Below are 20,791 nucleotides of genomic sequence, written 5' to 3'. Positions count from 1 at the left end.
GTTACAGGTGATCAAAGAAGACAAACATCTGCAACAGAGCGGAAGAAACGAGGGGATCTCGCTTCGCAGAGAAATTTTTTCCCCCAAGATTTTATTTTTTTTGTTTGTTTGTTTTCCCTCTTTTTTTTCTCCCTTTTTATTTTATAATTTTTTTTTTTTTTTTTTTTTTTTTTTTTGGACTCGAGCGTTTTTTTTTTACCACAACACTCCCCCTTACTCCCCTCCGCTTTTTAAACCAAACCTACAAGCAGAAAACATCCCTCAAACTCGGCGAGCGCTTTTCCCCGCCCTGTGCATAACTCCGGCGGCGGCGTCTCCCGCTCCCATCCCAAACCCTCCGCGCCTTTCCCGAGGAGGAGGAGGAGGAGGAGGAGGAGGAAGATGGAGGTCTCCACGGACCAGCCGCGGTGGGTGAGCCACCACCACCCGGCCGTGCTCAATGGGCAGCACCCGGACTCGCATCACCCCTCGCTTGGCCATACCTACATGGACCCCACGCAGTATCCTCTGGCCGAGGAAGTGGATGTACTTTTTAATATCGACGGGCAAGTCAACTCCGTCCCGCCGTATTACGGCAACTCCGTGAGAGCCACGGTGCAGAGATACCCCACGGCCCATCACGGTGAGTGTCCGCTCCGAGCCCCGGGTCCTGCTGCCCCCCGAGCCCCCCGCGCCTCCCCGGGACCCTCCGCTGCCCCGCCGCCGGGAAAACACGTCACGGCTGGATTTTGGGGTTGGCTTGTTGGAAATAAATAAAAATTCAGGCTTCCTTCCTTGCTTCCTTTCTTTCTTTCACTTTCTTTTTTTTTTTTTTTTTTTTTTTTTTTTTAACTCTTTTTTCTTCTTCTCTTTCTCTCATTTTCTTTCTTTCTTTCTTTCTTTCTTTCTTTCTTTCTTTCTTTCTTTCTTTCTTTCTTTCTTTCTCTCTTTCTCTCTTTCTCTCTTTCTATTTCTCTCCTTCTCTCTTTCTTTCTCTCTTCCACTTTTCCTCTCTTCTTCTCTCCTTCTGTTCCTCTCTTCCTCTCTCCTTCTCTTCTTCTCTCCTTTTCTTCCTCTCTTTCTTTCTCCTTCTCTTCCTCTCTTTCTTTCATCTTCTCTTTTTATCTCTTTTTATCTTTTCCCCCTCTCTCTTCTTTCCCTCTCCCTTTTGCTCGCCTTCCTTCTATTTCTTTCTTTTTTTCATCTTCCTCTTGTCCCCTTCTCTTTCGCTTCGCTTTCTCCCCCCTTCTCTTTAATTCGGTTAGCGGTAGTGTTAATTCGGTTACCAGTTAGTGTTTTCATACTGTGTTTAGTTTTTGCACGATTAAGCTGCTCTGGGGAAGCAAAGCAGGCTGGAGAGCTGGGGTGTGAAAATGACCCCGCTGTCCTCACGCTTGGGCTCTTTAATTCACACTTGGTGAGCTTGTTAGGCTTGGGACCAAAGTTTTGCACTTTGTCTGTGGTTTAAAATAAGAAAGAAACTAAAAATATATAATAAAAAATATATATATGTATAGCCCGTGGTGTAATTAGGGATCAGAGGTGGTGTGTTGTCCTGAGGGTCCTGCAGGAAGGTAATGATCCACAAGGTGAATCTTGTTCCTGGGTCACAGCTCTTAGAAAGAAGGTGAAATACTTGGGGCCCAGGTCCACGGAGGGATGAGATGAGTAGTTTGATGCCATCTTTTATGAAGAAGTGGAGAGATTCAGTGTTTATAGCTGGAGTTTTAACTGGATGGTTTAAAAATATAAGGAAAAAAAATACAAACAAAAAAAGGCAAAAAGAACAGAGGGTGGTTTGTGAAGCCGGACAGAGATCTCTGTTATGGCAAAATCTAAATGCCCGAGGTTTGCCGTGGAAATAACCCCAAAATCATGGAGAAAACGGGATAAGTGGAGATGGAGCCGAGCGGGTTCAGGGGGCTGCTCCCAACCCTCAGCAACTTGTTGAGTGTGAGCCTGCATTAGGCTCCGCTCAGTAACTGCATTGTTCTGCTATTAGTCCCTTTAAAACAATTATTTCTAAGGATCAGCAGCCTTTGTCCTTTCTTTCTTTTCTTCCCTTTTCATTTCTCTCTTTTTCCCAATATATCAGCAGAAAGTGGAAATGCGGTCTCTCTGATCTAGCCTGAATATTATTTACTATGTTACTTCCTGGAGCAGATAATGAATCTTGACCCTTTCTATTCGTATAACCCACCTTCCCTTCCTTTCGAGCAGTGACTTTCAGTATTGTTCACCAGTGCCTGATACGCTGAAAACCAGTTTGGAGCTTTTCTAGACACACACGAGCTCCCATGCAAACATCAGTGTCCACTCTATAACTATCTGTGCCTCGATACATCCGTGTTTGCATCTCTCCTTCTGTATATTTAGCCATCTTTATACAGGTACCACAATGCCTATAGAGCTTAAGGATCTCTAAGTGTCAGAGACTTTCCAGGGCTTTATCATCAGGCACAAACTTGCTCCTTTCCAGTCGAATAATTGTCTTTTCCACCTTACAGCCATTTGCTCAAGTTGCTGTGGATTTGATTCTTTGGATATGTTTTTCTATTTTTTTAGCAAAGGCTGAAAATAATTTAAAATATTAGGTACAAGCGCTTAGGAACATTTATAACCAAAGGGAAAAAAAAGATTTGACTGCGGAGATCCAGTGGATTTTTTTTCCCCTACAAAGTCCCAGTCTGTGTATTAAAGACGAGTGAAGTGTCCCTTGTCACAAAAAGGGCAGGGAGAGATTCTTTTGAGGCAGTTGGTACCCTCTGCGTGTCCCATGTCATCGCGAAAAAAGCCGTCTAACATTTCTGTGCACTCATGGAATAAGAAAGGACAAACTGAGTGCTTTGCAAAGTTTGTCAGCCCCTGTTGTAAAGGTTATTATCATGTCTTTGGGCACTTTCTGTTCTTCTTCGTTTGACTAGAGAATTCCCAAGGTTTATAGCTCACGGCTCTGTTCAGGAAATCATTTTCCAGCTAAGGAAAAAATAATAATAATTTCTACAGTCGGGACTAGGCAATTTCACGCAGGATCTTTGCTTCAAAGTCTTCGTGGGATTGCCTGGAAAACGGAGAGAGTGAAGCAGAGCTCTCCAAATCCCGGCTCACAGGGCTGGCACCCCGCTTGGAGGGTCCCGACCCCAAAACCTGTTCCTCAACAGGACCGGAGCTGCCACCCCGTGTTCCTGTAGCTTTTAAATTTTAATTTTTAAGAGGAACCGAGTTTTTCATTCGATGTAATTTTCCTTGCTCCCCCCGCACGCTGAGCCCTTTGGGAAGGACAAGGGGTGGTGGTGGGGAGGGAAACACATCCCGGGACCCCCATGGGGAGGTTTTCCAGGGTGGCAGAGGGATGTGACCGACGTGTGTCCGTGTTTTCTCCGCGCAGGGAGCCAGGTGTGCCGGCCCCCGCTGCTGCACGGCTCGCTGCCCTGGCTGGACGGGAGCAAAGCGCTGAGCAGCCACCACAGCGCTTCCCCCTGGAACCTCAGCCCTTTCTCCAAGACCTCCATCCATCACAGCTCACCGGGACCCCTTTCCGTCTACCCGCCCGCCTCCTCTTCCACTTTATCCGCCGGCCACTCCAGCCCGCACCTTTTCACCTTCCCGCCGACCCCTCCTAAAGATGTGTCCCCGGATCCGTCCATCTCCACCCCCGGCTCCACCGGCTCCACCCGGCAGGACGAGAAGGAATGCATCAAATACCAGGTGTCCCTGGCCGATAGCATGAAGCTGGAGTCCTCTCACTCTCGGAGCAGCATGGCCTCTTTAGGAGGAGCCACGTCCTCCGCTCATCACCCCATCACTACCTACCCACCGTATGTCCCAGAATATGGCTCTGGACTTTTTCCCCCCAGTAGCCTCTTAGGAGGATCGCCCACCGGCTTTGGGTGTAAATCGCGACCAAAAGCACGCTCAAGCACAGGTAGGGCTTTTGGCTTCTTCATCCCCTTTGCTCGGGAGAGGAAGCTCAGGGGGGAAAAGCTGCGGGCTCAGGGATGGGGGTGAGCCCTCTCTCCCGCCGCACACACAGAAATGTGCCCAAACCATCCCTGCCATGAGCTCGTGGGGGACACACACCACACTTCACCTTCCCCACAGCTTGGCCTGCTAGGTTTAGAACCAAATTTCTTGTCCAAGCCTGGCTGAGGATAGAATCAGGCCCAGGAAGCCAAAGCACCCACCCTGAGCCGCGGGGCTCCAGTCCCGGGGGCGCCCCGGCCCCTCCAGCGCCCACGGTGCGCTCAGCTGCGGCGCCCGGGGAGGAAGCGAAACCCAGGGAACCGCAGCATTAGCGATCTCTCTGTATTTTAATAATGGTGCTAAATCCCGGCCAACTTCCCCCGCCCGCCCTCCGCCTCGCTCTTCCCAGGGCCTCTTCCCATGCGGCGCCCGGAGATGCGGGGAGGGTTTTCCCCGGGGCGATGCGGGGAGTTCGCCCACGCAGCCCCCGGCCCCAGCCGGCTCCGTGCTTTGGGGCTTTGGATCACCCACAATGAAAGTCCCCCAAAGTGTCCCCCTGGCCGCCTGTCCCGGGGACACTGGAGGGCCCGGAACGGGACACGAGGGGCTGCGCTGCTCCCGACGGCGGAACACGCCGGGTTTGGACATTGGTGCGCACACAGAGGGATGGGAGAGAGCCCAGGGGAATGTGTTTGTGTGCAGAGGAAAGGGCGATTAGTCAAACTTTTTCTCCCTCTTTTATTTTATTTTTTTCTCTCTCTATTTTTTTTTTTTTTTTTCCGAGGAGGCTGCTGCGGGGTTGCCTGGCATGAATGAGATCAGTTTTCAGGGTTTTTCCAGGGTGACATTTACTCTGTCTGTCTGAGCAGGGACTGTCTCTATTTAGCTGATATGTTTGAGCTAATCCAATTATTTTCAGACTGCTGCACGCGACAGTTGCATTGTTTATCCAGCGCCAGGAACTTTAATAGAGTCCGGATGCGGCTAGAGTGACAAAAAAACCCAGACCTGTATGTTTTGTACATGAAAGCAGGAGAGAGAGAGAGAGATGGGGTGAAACAAAAGAGAGGGACAGAGACTCAAACAGCCCGGGAGCGGCTGCCTCGTTTAACCGGAGGGGAACAAAACGAGCTGGGTATTAACGGGACCGGCTCCCCGCCTGGCCCCAGCGCGGACCGGGCTCTGTGTCCGGGGTAGGGACCGGTTTATTGTGGCCCCGGGCGGTGCTGAGCATCCCCCGAGCCGCAGCTCCCGCCGGGGCACCCACCGCCTGCGCGGTATTTTCAAACCGTCTCGGGCCCCCCCTCCACCCTCCCCTCTTGTTTTCCTTTTGCCACTTTCTGTTACTTTACCTTCTAGAAAGACATCTGCGGTTCGTGATAAACCAACCCCAGCAGCAACACCTATTTTTTTTTTCTTCTTCTTCTTTATCTCTTTTTTTTGTTTGTTTGTTTTTTCCCCTTTAAAGGTTGTTCTTAGCAAGCTTAGGAGCTCTCAGACAAAGAAGGTTAGAGCTGGAGAAAAAAAGGAGGAAGGGGGTGATTTTGCAGGATAAAAGAGGGAGAAACGGCTGCAAATTATTTTTGTTGTTGTTGTAGTTGCTGGGGAGGTGTGAGAGAAGAGGGGTTCGGTGCAAAGGCTCTGGAAAAACGGTTGCCGTTTGTGGTTAGGGCACGGATGCCTCTTGCTCGAAGGCAGCCCGGGCTGGGGCAGCGGGGAGCCGGCTCTGTGCTGAGCTGGCTCTGCTCTGCTCTGCTCTGCTCTGCCCTGCCCGGCTGAGCTCTGCCACTGCTCTCAGGTGGGCCACGGCTGACGTTAGGTACAAAAAAAAAAATAAAAATAAAAATAAACTTCCCCAAGTAAACCAAAGAGGCAACATAAAAACCCCTCAAGCCTCTAAAAGTAGCTGAGAGGCAGGGTCTGCACCCTCCCAGTTCCTTCCTCCAAGCTGGGAACTGGTGGGTTGGTGGGGAGTTCTCCCCCTGCAATAGCCGGAGAGAGGATAAAGAGGTGCCCAAAAAGAAAGAGGGAAAGAACTTAGGCAAGTTTGGGGCTGTTTGCTATCCCAGATAGCCAGGATAGACCATCAGGTTGAAGATATGGTCAGGAAACCAGAGGGATTTCTAAAAGTTTTGGGTGGTGGAAGCTTAATTTCAAATTAATCAATAGCAGATATTGTTGGAGTTGCTATGTACTGGCTGAAGTTGAGGAGATGTTTTGGGGGTTATCTGTGATCATTTTGGGGGTCCTTGATGTGGTTTGACCTGAAGCCAGAGGAAGAGTCCTCCAGGCTCATGAACACCTCTGGGAGCTCATGGACTGACACTGGGGTCCTCATACACATCAGAAAGGGGGTCATGGACTTTAATTCTGTATCCATTATTTTGGGTGTAGAGGGCTGGAGGCTCCTTGCAAAGGCTGCCAAGGTTTTTCTGGTGCCCATGGAACCATGGGCTGTCCAGAGTTGTAGAAACCCTTAATCCAAAGGTGAGGGGAAATTGTCAGCCCTCCCCAACTCCCTCAAAGGAGCGACCTGTGGGAGGAGTGAGAGCTTCTCTGGGGATCCCCTTGAGCCACCATGGCATTTGGGTTGTCACTGTCACCATCCCTCTTCCCTGCTGCTGGGACACAGGCCTGATGCTGCCTGTGGTGTGGTGATGGGGAGTGGAACAGGAACAGACCCCCCCAAAGTGTTCCAGGGCCATCATTCAGTCATGGCTTTGGAAATCCTGAGCTTGGGGGGCAGTGGCAGGGCCTGGCATGGCTGGGTCTCTGGGAAGGTTGTGGGGTTTTTTTGGGGAGGGGGGCTTTCCCCATCCCCTTTTATCTCTGCTTTCCCTAAATGAACCATGTGCTCTCTTGTTTCCAGAAGGCAGGGAGTGTGTAAATTGTGGGGCTACCTCGACCCCTCTGTGGAGAAGAGACGGCACTGGGCACTATTTGTGTAACGCCTGTGGACTCTACCACAAAATGAACGGGCAGAACCGGCCCCTGATCAAACCCAAGAGAAGACTGGTGAGTCTCCTTCTATTTTATTCTTTCTTCTTCTTCTTCTGCAACTTTTGTTTCTTATCTGCAGCTCGGGATGGAACCTCAGCCAGCTCCTACTGATCCCACTGTGTCAGAGGGGTGGGAGGGAGGGATGCTTGGAGAGACATCCCCAGCTGCTCTGGGCCTCAGTTGTCTGGTCCTTTTGCAAACTGCAAAACAGGTTTAAGAAATCAAGATGCAGGGCTTCTTGCAAACCAGACCTGAGATTTCAACTCCACACGGTGCTTCTGGATGGTGACCCAAGGACAGTGACATTTTCCAGGGCCTAAGGGCAGGATAATAATTTCTCATTGACCAAAGAGATTATCAGGAATACAAATTAAATTAAATTTCTCCTGGGCTCTTCAAACTTCTGCTCTCCCCTTCTTAATGTGTCTCTATCCCCTTTGGCTGGTGGTGTCATGGAGAGGGGGCCCAAACTGGATCTAGGGTGTCACTGGGGTTTCAGACAGACCTTGGTCCAGCAAAGAGCTGGAACCATCAAATCCTGGTGCCACTGGTACCTGGTGTGGTCATTTATGTCTGCCCCATCTGGGTCTCAAATTGTGTCACAAGGACACAAGGCAGAGGATAGTGAGTGTGCAGAACTGAGCGTATGCCCAGGCTACAGAAGTTGGAGGAAGACAAAATGAGTGGGTAAATGTTTGAAATAACAGTTACAAGACTGGTGACTGCTCTAAGCACAGGCAATACGTTACAGCATCCCCAGCGATCTGTTCGTGCATTTCCCTGGAAGCCACAAAAAGGTCTGGAAGCTGTGGGCATGGCTAATAAATGTGTTAAAGTGTATTTGGCAAATAATCAGACAGACCACAAGGGGAAAAAATATATCAAGCGGGGGAAAAAATTATGGTCCCCGCTTGGGAAGTTATTGAATGTTTCGAATCGAGGCACGTTTGGTTTTGTCAGGATTAAAGATGTTGAAGGGCTCCTGGGGGCTGCTCAAAATGTGGAGGAAAAGTGGCTCTTGCCTCTCTGTGGAATTTGTGAGCTGATGGATGGATCTGGCCAATTTGGTGAGCCTTGTGCCCAGCATGGCCAGACCCCACAGGCAGGACAGGGCTGGTTCATTCGTGTTCCCCTTGAAGGTGCTCACAGCTCTGTCCGGCAGCTCTAAGGTCAGGATCAGCTTCCTCACCTGTGAGACACCCATAAAACTGTATCAGCATTATCCCCTCTGGCTCCTTAAGCATTTGCAGGGTACATTCCCAGGAAGGGCCACGCTGTGAGGGGCATCAGCAATAACTCTGCCAGCCCATGTGAGTTTTGGGGAAGATGTGGGTTTTCTCCTCTACCCCACCAAACTTCCTGCGTGTGAAACCTCTCTGTGCCCTCCTCTACGAGCTTTTCCCCTATAGGAAAATATTTGTCTCTCTCATCTTTCATAGCCTTGTTAGAAAAAAGGAAAAGCTTTCTAGGGAGGGAAGTACAGCCTGGAATTTTGATTTTTTTTTTTTTGGGCAGCTCTCTTGTTCTCTTCTCCTCCTCCCCGCTGGCCCTTCTGTCTTAAACACACAGCCCCCGTTTTCTTTATTTTTTTTTTTTCCTCGTTCTCTCTTTATGTGTAAAGTTAACTTCCTAGGAAAAAGCTGCCGGATATCTGAGCCCTGGAGATAACTCCTAAACAACAGCTCTGTTTCCCCAGTCCAAACACACAGGAGCTTGAGCGTATCCAAACAAGCAGAGGGGGAGGCAGAATAGGAAAGCCTGGAAAGAGGGGGAGAGTTTTCAAAAAGTGTCTGATGGAACCACGAAAGAATGTCCCGAGTCACCCTGAGCCCGGCACATGTAAAATGAACTACATAAATAAATACATAGTAAAAGGTCATTCTTGGGAAAAAAAAAAAAAAAAAAAAAAAAAAAAAAGAGGAAGAAAGGAAAGAAGTAAAGGGAGACCTTGTCTTGCATTATCCCTCCAATCTTTGGGCATTTTAGTTAAAGTTACAAAAAGTTCCCCTTCTTTAAATGCAACTTTTGCTATATGTGAAATTTGATTTTTCTACTTCCCCCCTCGTCCCCCCCACCCTAGCACTTCCTGGGAAAAAGAAAAAGAAAGAGAAACATCTCTAATGCTGTTTGCACCTATATTTATTTCTCTTTTTAACCTCTGAAAAAAAAAAATTAGTCAGAAGGCACCAGAGCTGGGCATGGAATTGCATTTTCTGTGCCTGCATGTGGACGTGCGTGTGGCTGTGGCTTGACTGGATCTCTCCTGCTGGGAAGGCAGGAGGGCTGGGCAGGGCTGTGGATGGAGGCTCGGGGTGGGGATCCAGCCCCTTCCCTCTGCCACAAGTTTCCTGCCTGACCCTGGGCTGGTTTCGTAGGCTCTGATCACAGCTGCATTGAAACTGATGATAGGATCTGATGGGTGGGAGAGAGGAGGAAAATAAATTCTTAGGTGCTGAGAACCCAGCCCAAGCCTTGTTAAATTCCATGGGTGTCTTTGTGAGGGTGTCCTTTAGGTGACAGGGATGAATTCTTGCCGGCCGAGATGGCTCAGACAGCTCTGCTTCATCTTGAGGGGGAGGGTGGAAGACCTGGAGATGTTGGCAGGGGGATCAAGATCAGGCAGGTGGTACCACACCATCACTGCCCAAAAAGTCTTCAGCCCAATCCTGCTCCTGTCACAGGCAGCCCCATCACTGCTGAGATAAAACCTTTCTTTAGTTTTTCTCCCACTCCCTGCCCATGCAGATGCAGAGCTCTCCGTTTCCATGTCAAGCCAAGCTGGTTTTGGAAGGATTATAGCCAATTTCTCAGCAAGCCCATGCACATGCAATCTTATTTTAGGAAAATGATGCTTGGAGCTTTGTGGGTAAAAGCAGACACTGAAAATGCCCCTTAATTAGCCATCTTTATTACTACTTGGTTCCTCCAACCTCCTTAACTTTGCCTTCCCATCACTGCTGGCGCTTCTGAAGTCATGCCTTTGCTCACTGGCAGCTGTGCCACGGGCTTTGGTCCTATAGATGATATGGGGCAGCTAATTAGTCATCCCATTACTGAGATGGCCAGGCCCGAGCCGGTGATTAGCGTCAGTGGATGCCATTGCTGGGAGCTTTACAATAGCGTTATTATTCATTGTTTCCTGCCCGCTGCCCGTGTCTCCGTGCCTCCGGTAGAAGTTGGTACAGCATAAAAGGTGCAGCCTGGGACGAAAAGAACTCAAAATACTCAGCTAATGATGCTGAACTTTTGTAAGTGAAACGCAGTGGCTGGAAATGGTTTTAGAGAAGGCAGTAGATGTGATTTATCTGCCTATTTAATGTCAGAGTTTGGAGGCAGCAAGGTGGTGACCAGGTGTGTCTTTTGAACGCGCTTGCTGTAAGAGAAATTACGGCAAGCACTGTGCAGAAACCCCAAATATTTTCAAAGGGGATGTTTCCCCTGTGTGGGCTGAGTCAAATATCACTGGTTTTTAGAAATTTCCTTAGGCTTGATTTTTGGGTCTGATAGAGGCAAAGCTGCCGCCGAAAGACTCAATCCAGCCTTGTGCCCCTCCGAGCCACGCGTGCCGAGTGTCAGAAGTTGGGGGGTAGAGACCTGCAGATTCCTCTCCAGCTCTTTAGTGAGAAGTTGGCTTTGCAAGCTGTTGTCTCCATGCTGCATTTGGAACACATTAATTATTTCATTATCCTGGTGATTTTGAAGGGAACCCAATTTGGGTCCGTGGCGTGGTCCGAGGTGTGCATGCGTCAGTTTGGGGCTTTGCTCTTCATGGTGGGATCCTTCATCTTCTCTGCTGGTCCTGGGATCTTTTCAAGTCCCATGTGCTGTCCCCAGCTCCTGCTTGTCATCAGCACAGAGAATCCAGATAAAGGTCTCCTTGGGACTGGCTTGGTTCAGAGTAGTTTATGGTCAGGCAAAATGGAACTGTCCCTACGGGCAGCCTGAGAGAGCCACTTGCTGTCGGATCAGCCACTCTGTGATGCTTCCTAATGCTCATGGGCATTGTCTTATTTATTTTTTAGACAGTCTTTTTTGTCTAATTTAAAGGAAAATAAAAATCCTACTCTATCTAAAGCAAAACCAACCCGTCCTCTCTCCACCTACGCCGCATTCAATTATGATTAAAATTGCAACATGACCTAACAAGAGTTGGTATTAATGCTAAGGCTGTGCCAGTGTCCATGTTTGCATTTTGGGTTTGTTGTACGGTATCCAAAGATGCGGTATTTTCTTTTTTTTTTTTTTTTTTTTTCCAATGTTGGATGTGCTACAGTGTGCGGCTGTGTGGGGTGAGGGGTAAATTTGAAACAGTAAGAGCACAAAAGAGAGCATTAAAGGCTCAGTTCTGCAAGGTGCCAAGCATTGCTATGATCTGGCAAATCGCTTAAGCACATGTTTTAACTTTAAGCACATGAGCAGTCCCATTGAAAGCAACGCATCGGGATGAAATCAGAGCTCTGGGACCGTGTCATATTGATGAAGAAGAGATAGGATGGGGATCTAAAGGTCTTTTTTTATTTTCTTTTTAGGAGCTGTAGGCGCTTGCACACACGCAAACACGCATACGCTCTCACACAGCAGTCTGAAAAGTCCTGTTCCTCCTTCAGTGGCAGAAGCACAATTTGTTTGCTAAAGTTACAGTTTTTAAATGATAAGTACGAATTTATGCATGTGAAAGAAGGGCAACTTCACTAAATTTGACTTTGCTAAGTCATTACCACAGCTAACAAAAAAACCTTCTGCATAAACTTTGACGCGCAGATTTCTTTCTTGTTCCTACCCCTTTATGAAACGGTAAACTCTTCTTTCAGGCTTGCTACCAATCCTTAAATAAACATGAAGGCTTGGGCTGAGACAAGGGTGTAATTAAAAAAGTTGGGATTCTTGCTCTTTGCCGCGGTGTTGTTTCCGATCTGGAGCCCGTCTCCTTTGAAGCTGAGCTGAGTTTACGGCACCGGGCTGCGCTTGCGGTCGTGCCCGGCGAGCAGCTGCCCACCCGGGTCTCACCCAGCCCTCGCTGGAGCCAGGGTGACTCACGCCCTTGACTCCAGCAATTTTCAGTTCAGGCCCTGCCTGCAGAATTAGACCCCTGGGGGGGTCTGGGAGAAGTAGGATGGAAAGATGTGTTGGCATTTAAATAACATTTTTCCCCTCTGGAATGGGCTGTGCCAGTGCTGCTAATTTTGATGAGTTCTATCAGAGGTTTAGGCACCCACTTTTAGGATGCCCTTTGGCACCTGATTCAGTTCACACATAATTTGGGATTAAAGTACCTTGGGGATTTTTTTTCACAATAATTATTTGTTCTCACAAGTCGGTTTCTGGAGGCCTCTGCTGATGTGCGTCAGTCTTGCAGGGTTGATGTTTTCTTTCTCAGAAATTTTGCTGATTACCTTTTTTTTTTTTTTTTTTAACACCGGTGTTTTTCTCTTTCTCTCCTTCTCTTTTCCCTCCTTCCCACAGTCTGCAGCCAGGAGGGCGGGCACGTCCTGTGCAAACTGTCAGACCACCACTACCACCCTGTGGAGGAGAAATGCCAACGGCGATCCCGTCTGTAATGCCTGTGGGCTCTACTACAAGCTGCACAATGTAAGTGTGACTGTAATACTCAATAATGAGGCCTCAGCTTCGGTGCTCAATGATCCAAACTCTTCCTTAACTTGAAGATTTCCAGTCTTGGGTGGTGCCGAGACCTCTGTTATCCCTTTGGGGACCTTGGGGTTTGGAGTGATGAGTTGTCAGCCTTTCAAATGTAGCTTATCCAACTTGGGGAGGTATGAAACAAGGCTGTCCATGGGTAATGTTAGAGCTTTTCCATGCCTGAGCCAAGAAAGGAGGGGTGGGCCAACACAGAGAGACATTATCTGCTGCTGGTTGGACTCAGAGAGTTGGAAAAGATAACATACTGTCCTGCAAGCCGATACCCCTCCTGTACGTAGCTTGGTTCCTCCAGCAAATGCAAACTCTGGGAAAAAAAAAAAAGAAAAGAAATATGTGCCAGAAACTATTTAGATCATTCTTGGGTTTGTGGCTGCCTTTGTGCTGTCCCCAAAGATGATTTATTTAGGCCCTATGTTTGTGCTGGTTGATGCAAACGAGTCCCAAACCAAAAAAGGACTTGATTTAGTTAGCGGGTTGCAGAGTCTGTTCGACCTGTGATGTGAATTTTAAAGCATCTGTCATGGAAGGGAAGGAGAAATGGAATGAAGTGGCTGGCAGATTTAATCTAATATCTCCATGCAAAGCCAGCTTGCAGGAACCAGGGATATGTGCCTCAGGGAAAGAGCTAAAGGGACCTGAAAATTCTTCTACTGAATAATACTGCTAATAAAGGAGACTTAAGGCTATTCCTGTTCCTCTCATTCCACATGTGGCATTAGAATAATTATTGTGTCAAAAGAAGGAAAAGACTTGCTATTTCTCTGCTTTGATATATATATTTTTTTCCACTAGTGGTTGATTGCTTTGTGTTTGGTTTGGAGATCTGGGGCTATGTTTTGCCCTTATGTCCACCCATGCAAACACATCAAAGACGTATTGGGTTTCATGGGGCATCCAACCCTTGTGGTATCTCAGTCCCTTCCATTTGTTATTTCAAACTGTTTGGTTTCTTTGGATGAGTAAACAAGTTTGGATTAAGTAGAAAAAAAACCCAACAAACAACCAGGCTAATTTTCCACCTGTTTCATGGGAGGCATCTCTCTTGGAAAAAAGGAAAATATGTTTACCCTTTAGTGGGGAGGTGTCTCAACACTCTTTGAGTCTCATGTAGCGAGTAAAGATTGTCATCAAACTCTCAGTGTGATCACTGCAAACAAATAGGTTGGACCCAGAGTGAAAACTCTCAGAATATCGTGAGAAAATATTCTGATTGCTCTTTCCTTGGCAAGAAGGGATCAAGGTCAGCCAGCTTCACTGAGTGGGGGGATCTATGCTTGTGCTCTGTTTCCATTTTGGCCTTGTAACTACCAGTGGTAGGATTTAAATTGCGTTAAAAGTTTGGGAAACCTCTAAGGAGCTGCTCCTCCTGTAGCCAGCAAAGCCCTTTGAAGAAAATAGGCTCTTCTCAGTTGATCCTGTTGGATGCCTTTGTTTCAATAGGATGTTTTCTACCCTTGAAGACAGTGTAGTTCCTCCCCATGACTGCAAAAGATGTCAGGATGATGAATTGTGATATGTCTACTTCCATTGTGGACATCTGACTGGAGAAATCTCCTCCTGAAGTGCTTAGGATGCTGTCTGAGTTCTCCAGAATTGTGCCTGCAAGAGCACATCCTTTTCTTTTTTGCACTTACACTGCAAACCTAGTTGGCCTGGATTGACCTCTAGACCCACTGTTTAGGGAAACGCCAACCCAGCTGTGAAATCTGTGACATGGGGCAGGCCTTGAGCACATTGGAACCGTTTTCGTATTCATTAAAAACACCAACAGCTGCTAAAAAGCTCAGCACAGCTACTTACCAAAGTCAAGTAGTATCTTGCCTTATGAGCAACGCCATTAATGGATCCTGCTTAAATGAAACCCCCAGAGGACTGAGCTCCTGTGTGCAGCAAAATAACCAGGCAAGGATACTAAAATCCAGATATGAGTGGGTAGATCCTTTCTTAAAAAAATTCTTAAAGTATTTACTAAAATATTCTGTATTTAGTATTTAGTAGAGTATTTACTAAAGTATTTAGTTATGACTGTGGTGAGAAGTGTGGTCTTGCTCTGTGTGTGTGTATTATCTCCTGATTTCCATCAGGAGAGGGGTCAGAAATAGAGAGGCTGATTGTAATGTGTCCCTCCCAAGCAGCTGTCAGCATAAATGTTGTGCCAGTGCCAGTGGAAGGTCTTTGGATTCTTGGAAGTTGACTTAACCCTGTTTCAGGGTAGGCTGTAGCAAATTCCTGTCTGCTGTTTTATCCACCACCCCTCCCCATTTTTTTCTTTTCTTTGGGTTTAATGAAAATTTCTGGGACCTTAACATGATTTGGATACTTTAATGGATTGATCTGCAGTTGAAACTTACCCAGATTTTATGTCCACACTGGGAATGATAGACGTGAAAAGGCTGATTTTTTTTCCACGGTGTTAATTTTTTCATGGAGCTATATCAGTTTGTTTTACTGTTGATTCCCACAGCTTAAGCAAACCCATTTGTCAGTAGGATATAAGCAATAATCATAATAGTCTTGGGGTGCATTTAGTGAAGCTGTTGGCATTCCTCCCACTGACTTCAACAAGAGCTGGCTCCATTAACACCAGTATTAACAATGACTAATATTTCACATTGATACGGTGCCTTTCATCCCGTGGCATCCCAGAGTGCTTTCTAAGATACAGCCAGCCTGGAAGATTAACCCAACATTGTAATGACTATGTCTGAAGGATAAATCCACTTCAGTGACAGGACCTTATTGAGGTCAATGGCAAAATCCCATTGTCTTCAGTCAGAGCAAGATCAGACCTCTAATAGTTAAGACTATCCCCTGGATTTGTTGTGTTGAATATGAGGTTCTCATCCTTGTTAGTTCAGTTCTTAGAAGTGGGATGAGCCTTCACACATTTCAGGGGTGAGTGGGAGTGTACCTTGCTGGAGGTGCACAGCAGGCTGTCCTGGGCCCATAGAAGTGAGTGATTTGCCATTATTTTTGGTAAAATTCATCAGAAAAGGCCCCTTTCACAGTATCCTAAAGCAGGCCTATGTGTCTCCAGAGCAGAGCAGTGAGTATTTTGCATATGATAAAACAAAGAGCATAATTCCTGCCCATAATTAATTGGCTCCATCTGAAATTAATGAATTTCATATACATGCGTTGGGCTGGTTTAATTTTAATTTAGCATGTGTTTGTCATTTTTATCAGAATGAATTTTCACGGAGAAGGTCTTCCCTCCGGGTCTTTCATTTCTCTACCCCAGAAACAGAGATGGGTCCTTGGCTTTGATGTTTTGGGGACCTCTTTAACCCTGCTGTGACTGGTCTTTGAAGTCACTGGAAAAAATTTCCAGCTTGCTGCTTTGACTGTGCTGGTTCCTGACATTTATCTGAGTCCTTATCTGCTTGGCTCTTGGGTTAGTTACCTGCTTGGAGTGTGAGACCATTTACACTGGGATGATGTGGCCAGCCAACAGCTTGGAGAGCTGATCTCTGACCCCAGCTGTGGGGCTGGCCATGGCTTTGTCACCATCCTGGAACAGAGCTGGTGTTCCCATCCTTGAGTTTCACATCAGATCATAGCCTGGGCCATCCTGTTCTTAGAGATTGAGTGAAACAGGAGAGATATTACTTTGGGGAAGTGTTCAGTGTCCTATGGGATGTGACACCAAGCAAGGGTCAGGACCCTGGGCTTTTTCCAAGATCCAGTACAGCTCCAGCCCCACCACCAGGTTTATGTTACTTTTCCACAACCAGCTTCCAAGCTTGAAACTTTGCTGCTTCAGCTGGAAATTGGTTCTGATTTCCCCTGAGCCTTTGTGTCGTGATACAGATCCTCATTTGAAGCTGGTGGGGCTGAGGCTGTGTGTGCCTCCCCAAATCTGAGCTCGATTCATCAGGAGCTGACACTTCCTGGCCTCCTCTAATGTTGCTGCATGGTGGAGCTCACTTGGGACTTCTTCCTGGCTTTGAACCTGAGCAACACATTCCTGTTAAAAACTTAAAACAGGCCAGGCAAAGCTTTCCAATCCCAGTCATTTATTTGGAGGAAAGGGCCATCCTTGTGTGTGCATCCTCATTCCCTCAGTAAGGACAGAAAGCCAGGGAAGCAGGTTATGTTGTGTTTGGAACCCACGACATCTTAATTTTTGCTTGTTGCAGCTGCAGGGCTGTTGCTGGGCTGCTCATGGGCAAATTCTTCCCTCCTACCTTTAGCTGTTGGCAAGCAGGGCTGCTCTCTCTAGCTCCCTTTTTTCAGAGGCAGAGGAATTAGCCTTTTATTCACTTATTTTTAGGTGAGGTGAAGGCTCTTGTCACTGCTGGTTAAAAGAGTTGCAAATTCAGAATGGAATGACAAATCAGAGATAAGCCTTGGTCCTTCCTCTCCCTATAATTCCATCTTTGCATATTACAGGGAACTATTTTACCCCAGCCTCTCTGGGGAGAGAAATCCAAGAATGATTCCTATGCTGTGCAAAGAGACCAGAAAGGGGCTGAGGAGCAACAAGTGAAACTTTGCTGTGATCTGGAAGAAGGGAACGCTTCATTCCTTGTGCTGATTTAAGGTCTTATGGGCAAAGAGTTGCTCAGGACCCTTGCAGAGACATCTTTTCATTGTCCTTCACAGTAGATCCTGGTGGACAGTGGATCCTTTTATTCTCCTTTTTGTAGAATGTCCATCAGCATTATCATGTGCTCACATTTATTACAAAAAATGATTCAGCCTCAGGGTGATTTGCTGCCTTCTGCTATAGGTGAAATCCTGCAGAGGAGCCAGAGCAAGACCCGTTTACATTCTCAAGCTGAGATTTTTAAGGTTGTTTCAGGACATTGGAGGCATAAATTCCTTTCCAAATGTGGTTTGTGGGAATTTCATGTCACCTGTGCTAGTGCATGTTGGCATGCTGGCTCTCTATGCAGTACAGAATCACAAAATCATGGAATATTCTGAGTTGGAAGAGACCCACTAGAATCATCGAAGTCCTGGCCCTGCACAGGACAGCCTCAAGTAATAAGAATAATAAGAGTTTCTTACTGGATGTCCCACAGACCTTTTGCTACCATTTCCTAAACCTGATGGATGCATGGATGATAATTTCTGCTGTGTAGTTTCATGAGGAGAATTTAATGTTTATTTTCCCTACAGATATGTTTGTATGCATGTAGAAAATGCTTTGCTAGTCAGCACAGATACCTGTTTCAGCCCTCCCTTAAAAAACAAAACAAACAAACTGAAAGCCTTTAGAAATAAAATCAGATTAGCTAAATAAAACCAGAAAGGATGATCAGAGCAAAATCTTTGGAAAGAAGAAAAATAAGACAAATATCTGTCCCTTTTGTGAACAGCTGCCCAGCTTTCTAATGGAGCTGTGAAAGCTTGAGACCCCCTCATAGCACTGAGATCCGAGCAGTTCTTGCTGCTAATGGTTTTAGATCGGACAGGAAGCCTCAGGGTGAGACGGTGTCTGTGGGGAATATTTCCAGGAGGTAATGATTGGTTTCATACCTAAACACAGTGCAATTACCTAATGTGCAGATAGTTGAAATTTTTCAGCTGCTGTGAATTATTCGGGTATGTTTTGCTCCTGTGTGGCTCTGCCAGCAATTTTCTGTCTTGTCTTCAGAAATTTCAACCAAGCTTTGGATTTCCTGGAGGGATCTGAATTTTGGGATGGAAATGAAAAGGTTGGGAGGAGGGGGGCAGTGACCAGCTGGTCCTGCTGGGGTGGGGTGTGGGGTACACGGATCCCATGGTGATTTGGGGAGAAGGGATGGAAGCACAAAAAAAAATAATTGATTTTTGTTTAGATTAACAGACCCCTGACTATGAAGAAAGAAGGAATTCAGACCAGAAACCGAAAGATGTCTAGCAAGTCCAAAAAGTGCAAAAAGGTCCATGACAACCTCGAAGACTTTCCCAAGAGCAGCTCCTTTAACCCTGCCGCCCTCTCCAGACACATGTCCTCCATCAGCCACATTTCACCCTTCAGTCACTCCAGCCACATGCTGACCACACCGACACCGATGCATCCTCCATCCAGCCTCTCCTTTGGACCTCACCACCCTTCCAGCATGGTCACTGCCATGGGTTAGCAAGAGAACTCCCCTGCTGAATGCTTACAGTCTCAAAATGAGATTTACTTTATATACTACTTGCATTTTTGCAGGCGTGTGGTTTATGGGTCTGACATCCCAAATCGAATGGGAGGGGGAAAAAAAAATAAAAAAGAATTAAAAAAATTAAAAAAAAAAAAAAGAGCTATTTGAAGGCGTAAGAGAAAGAGAAAAAAAAATTAAAAATGCAGAAAAAAACTACAAAAGGCACAAAAAAGGAAAAAAAAAGAAAAAAAGAGAAAAAAGTAAAAAAAAAAGTTTTAAAAAAGTGATGTTTGCCACTTTTTAAAGGAACTCACTATGGCGTCTATGTATTCTTACCCACTGAATCTGGATACCATTTGTGAATAAGCCATTCAGAACTTGCATTCCCTATTGGACAGGATCTCTAGTGCTGTGAAAAAATAAAATAAAATAAAATAAAAAAACGCTGAACATTGCATATAACTTATATTGTAAGAAATACTGTACATTTGAGGAAGACTTTATTGCATCTGAGGAGCTGTAAAGAAAAAAAGGCATGAAGGACTCTGAGAGAATTTTTTTTTAAAGGAAAAGAAAAAAAAAAGAAGATGGGAGGACAATTTAAAAACCAGAAAAACAAACAATGCAGACCAAGAGGAAACGTGGTCTTACGAACAAATGGACCAACTGCCAGTCATGTCTTCTCCTTTTATTTTATTTTTATTTTGGTTTATTTTATTTTTTTTTTTGGTTGGATTTTATTTCGGTTTCTTTTTTTTTCCTTTCTGGGGAAGGGGGAGGGGGCTGGCTAGAACGGTTTTGATGATGCATTAACTAACTAACTAACTAACTGAATAACTAAATAAATAAAACCTGTAGGGAGATCATTCATTTTTGGGCCACGGGCCTTTTTTTACATAGGAAGTACCAATGGTGTCAGGCAATCAGTGTTAACATGCGGACATTGCCAACAAGGGGGTTTCAGATAGCCATTCTCCAGGTCTATACGCATTGTGAACAAGTTCCTGTAATTGTTGTTTGTATGTATAATTCAACGCACCAAAATAAGAAAGATGTAGATTTATTTCATCCTATTATACAGACTGAATGGTTGTACAAATTTATTTACTGCTAGTGATAAGACCTGCTTTTTTTTTTTTTTTTTTTTTTTTGTTTTTTGTTTTTTGTTTTTTGTTTTTTTTTTGTTTTGTTTTGTATTGTTTTCGTATTTTTTTTCCTCCTTTTTTTTTTTTTTGGAGAATAAACTAGATTAAATTCTGTTGACTTAACAGTGTTTTGTGCTTGAGGGGGTGGGAAAAGGAATATTTTTCTTTCTTTATTAATTTTTCTTAGCATTTGTTTGGATGGTATTTATTACATAGTTACCACGGGTATGGGAATGTGTGTCTCTGCACTCACGCTGACTGACAGCCAAAGCAATGTTTGCAGTGGCTTGATATAAAAAAAAAAGAACTATCACAGAACAAAGGAAAAAAACCCTCAAAAATAAATGGACTGCATGTTAGTGTAATCCCACTGTCCAGTGTGTGCTCCCTGTCCCTTGAATCGCAGCCCCTGTGTGATTTTGGGCTCCCAGGTGGGATTGGGTCCATTTGGGTCTCAGGCAACCATGAGCAAACTGGTGTTGAGGACAATTTGAGACTGGGATAAGGGCAAAGGTAAAGCAGGGTCCTTATGATCCCAACTGCTTTTAACAGAAGGAAAGATTTTGGACAGGAGACAGAAAAGCACATTCTGCTCTGCCTCATTGGGTACTCAGTGATAGATCAAACGAGTGACAGTTGAGATCTTGATGTGAAATCAGGATGGACCAGATCTGCCCTTGTCTTGGAGGAAAGGGCAGAATCCATCATGAAAACTGGATTTGATGAGAGAGGAAAATTCACAAAAATTCAAAGGCCATTAGCCAGTCCCATCCTGCAAGAGCTCTCTTTGAAGCAGTGCAATTTTAATTAATATTACTATTGATAACAGCAGAGTTTGGCTCTTATTGTTTCATTTCTGGTGGTTTAATCCTTAGAAATCCATTCTTCTTTTAATTTTCAGAGTTTACTCATCCAGCTTTATACTATCATAAGGGTTGGGAATTCACCTTCCAAATAAAGGGTTAA

The 20,791-nt window shown here is 45.8% G+C and overlaps 1 protein-coding gene across 3 annotated transcripts in view; it reads left to right on the top strand.

Annotated features, from left to right (window-relative positions):
* Positions 1 to 19,748, top strand: part of GATA3 (GATA binding protein 3) — a 28,691-nt gene extending 8,943 nt beyond the window's left edge. For 2 of the 3 annotated variants that reach the window (XM_083860284.1, XM_083860283.1), the window contains exons 2-6: positions 8 to 622; positions 3,368 to 3,904; positions 6,812 to 6,957; positions 12,406 to 12,531; positions 18,390 to 19,748. In XM_083860284.1, the coding sequence (XP_083716410.1) occupies positions 382 to 622; positions 3,368 to 3,904; positions 6,812 to 6,957; positions 12,406 to 12,531; positions 18,390 to 18,674 (1,335 nt within the window). In that variant the 5' untranslated portion in view covers positions 8 to 381 and the 3' untranslated portion in view covers positions 18,675 to 19,748. The remainder of the gene's footprint in view (positions 1 to 7; positions 623 to 3,367; positions 3,905 to 6,811; positions 6,958 to 12,405; positions 12,532 to 18,389) is intronic. The other variant, XM_083860285.1, reaches the window with a different exon arrangement.
* The last annotated feature ends 1,043 nt before the right edge of the window (positions 19,749 to 20,791 follow it).

This window comes from Zosterops lateralis (assembly GCF_965231275.1).
Source record: "Zosterops lateralis genome assembly, chromosome: 4".
Lineage (NCBI taxonomy): Eukaryota > Metazoa > Chordata > Aves > Passeriformes > Zosteropidae > Zosterops > Zosterops lateralis.
Note: the sequence above shows the minus strand (reverse complement) of the source record. Positions and strands in the feature narration are given on the sequence as shown.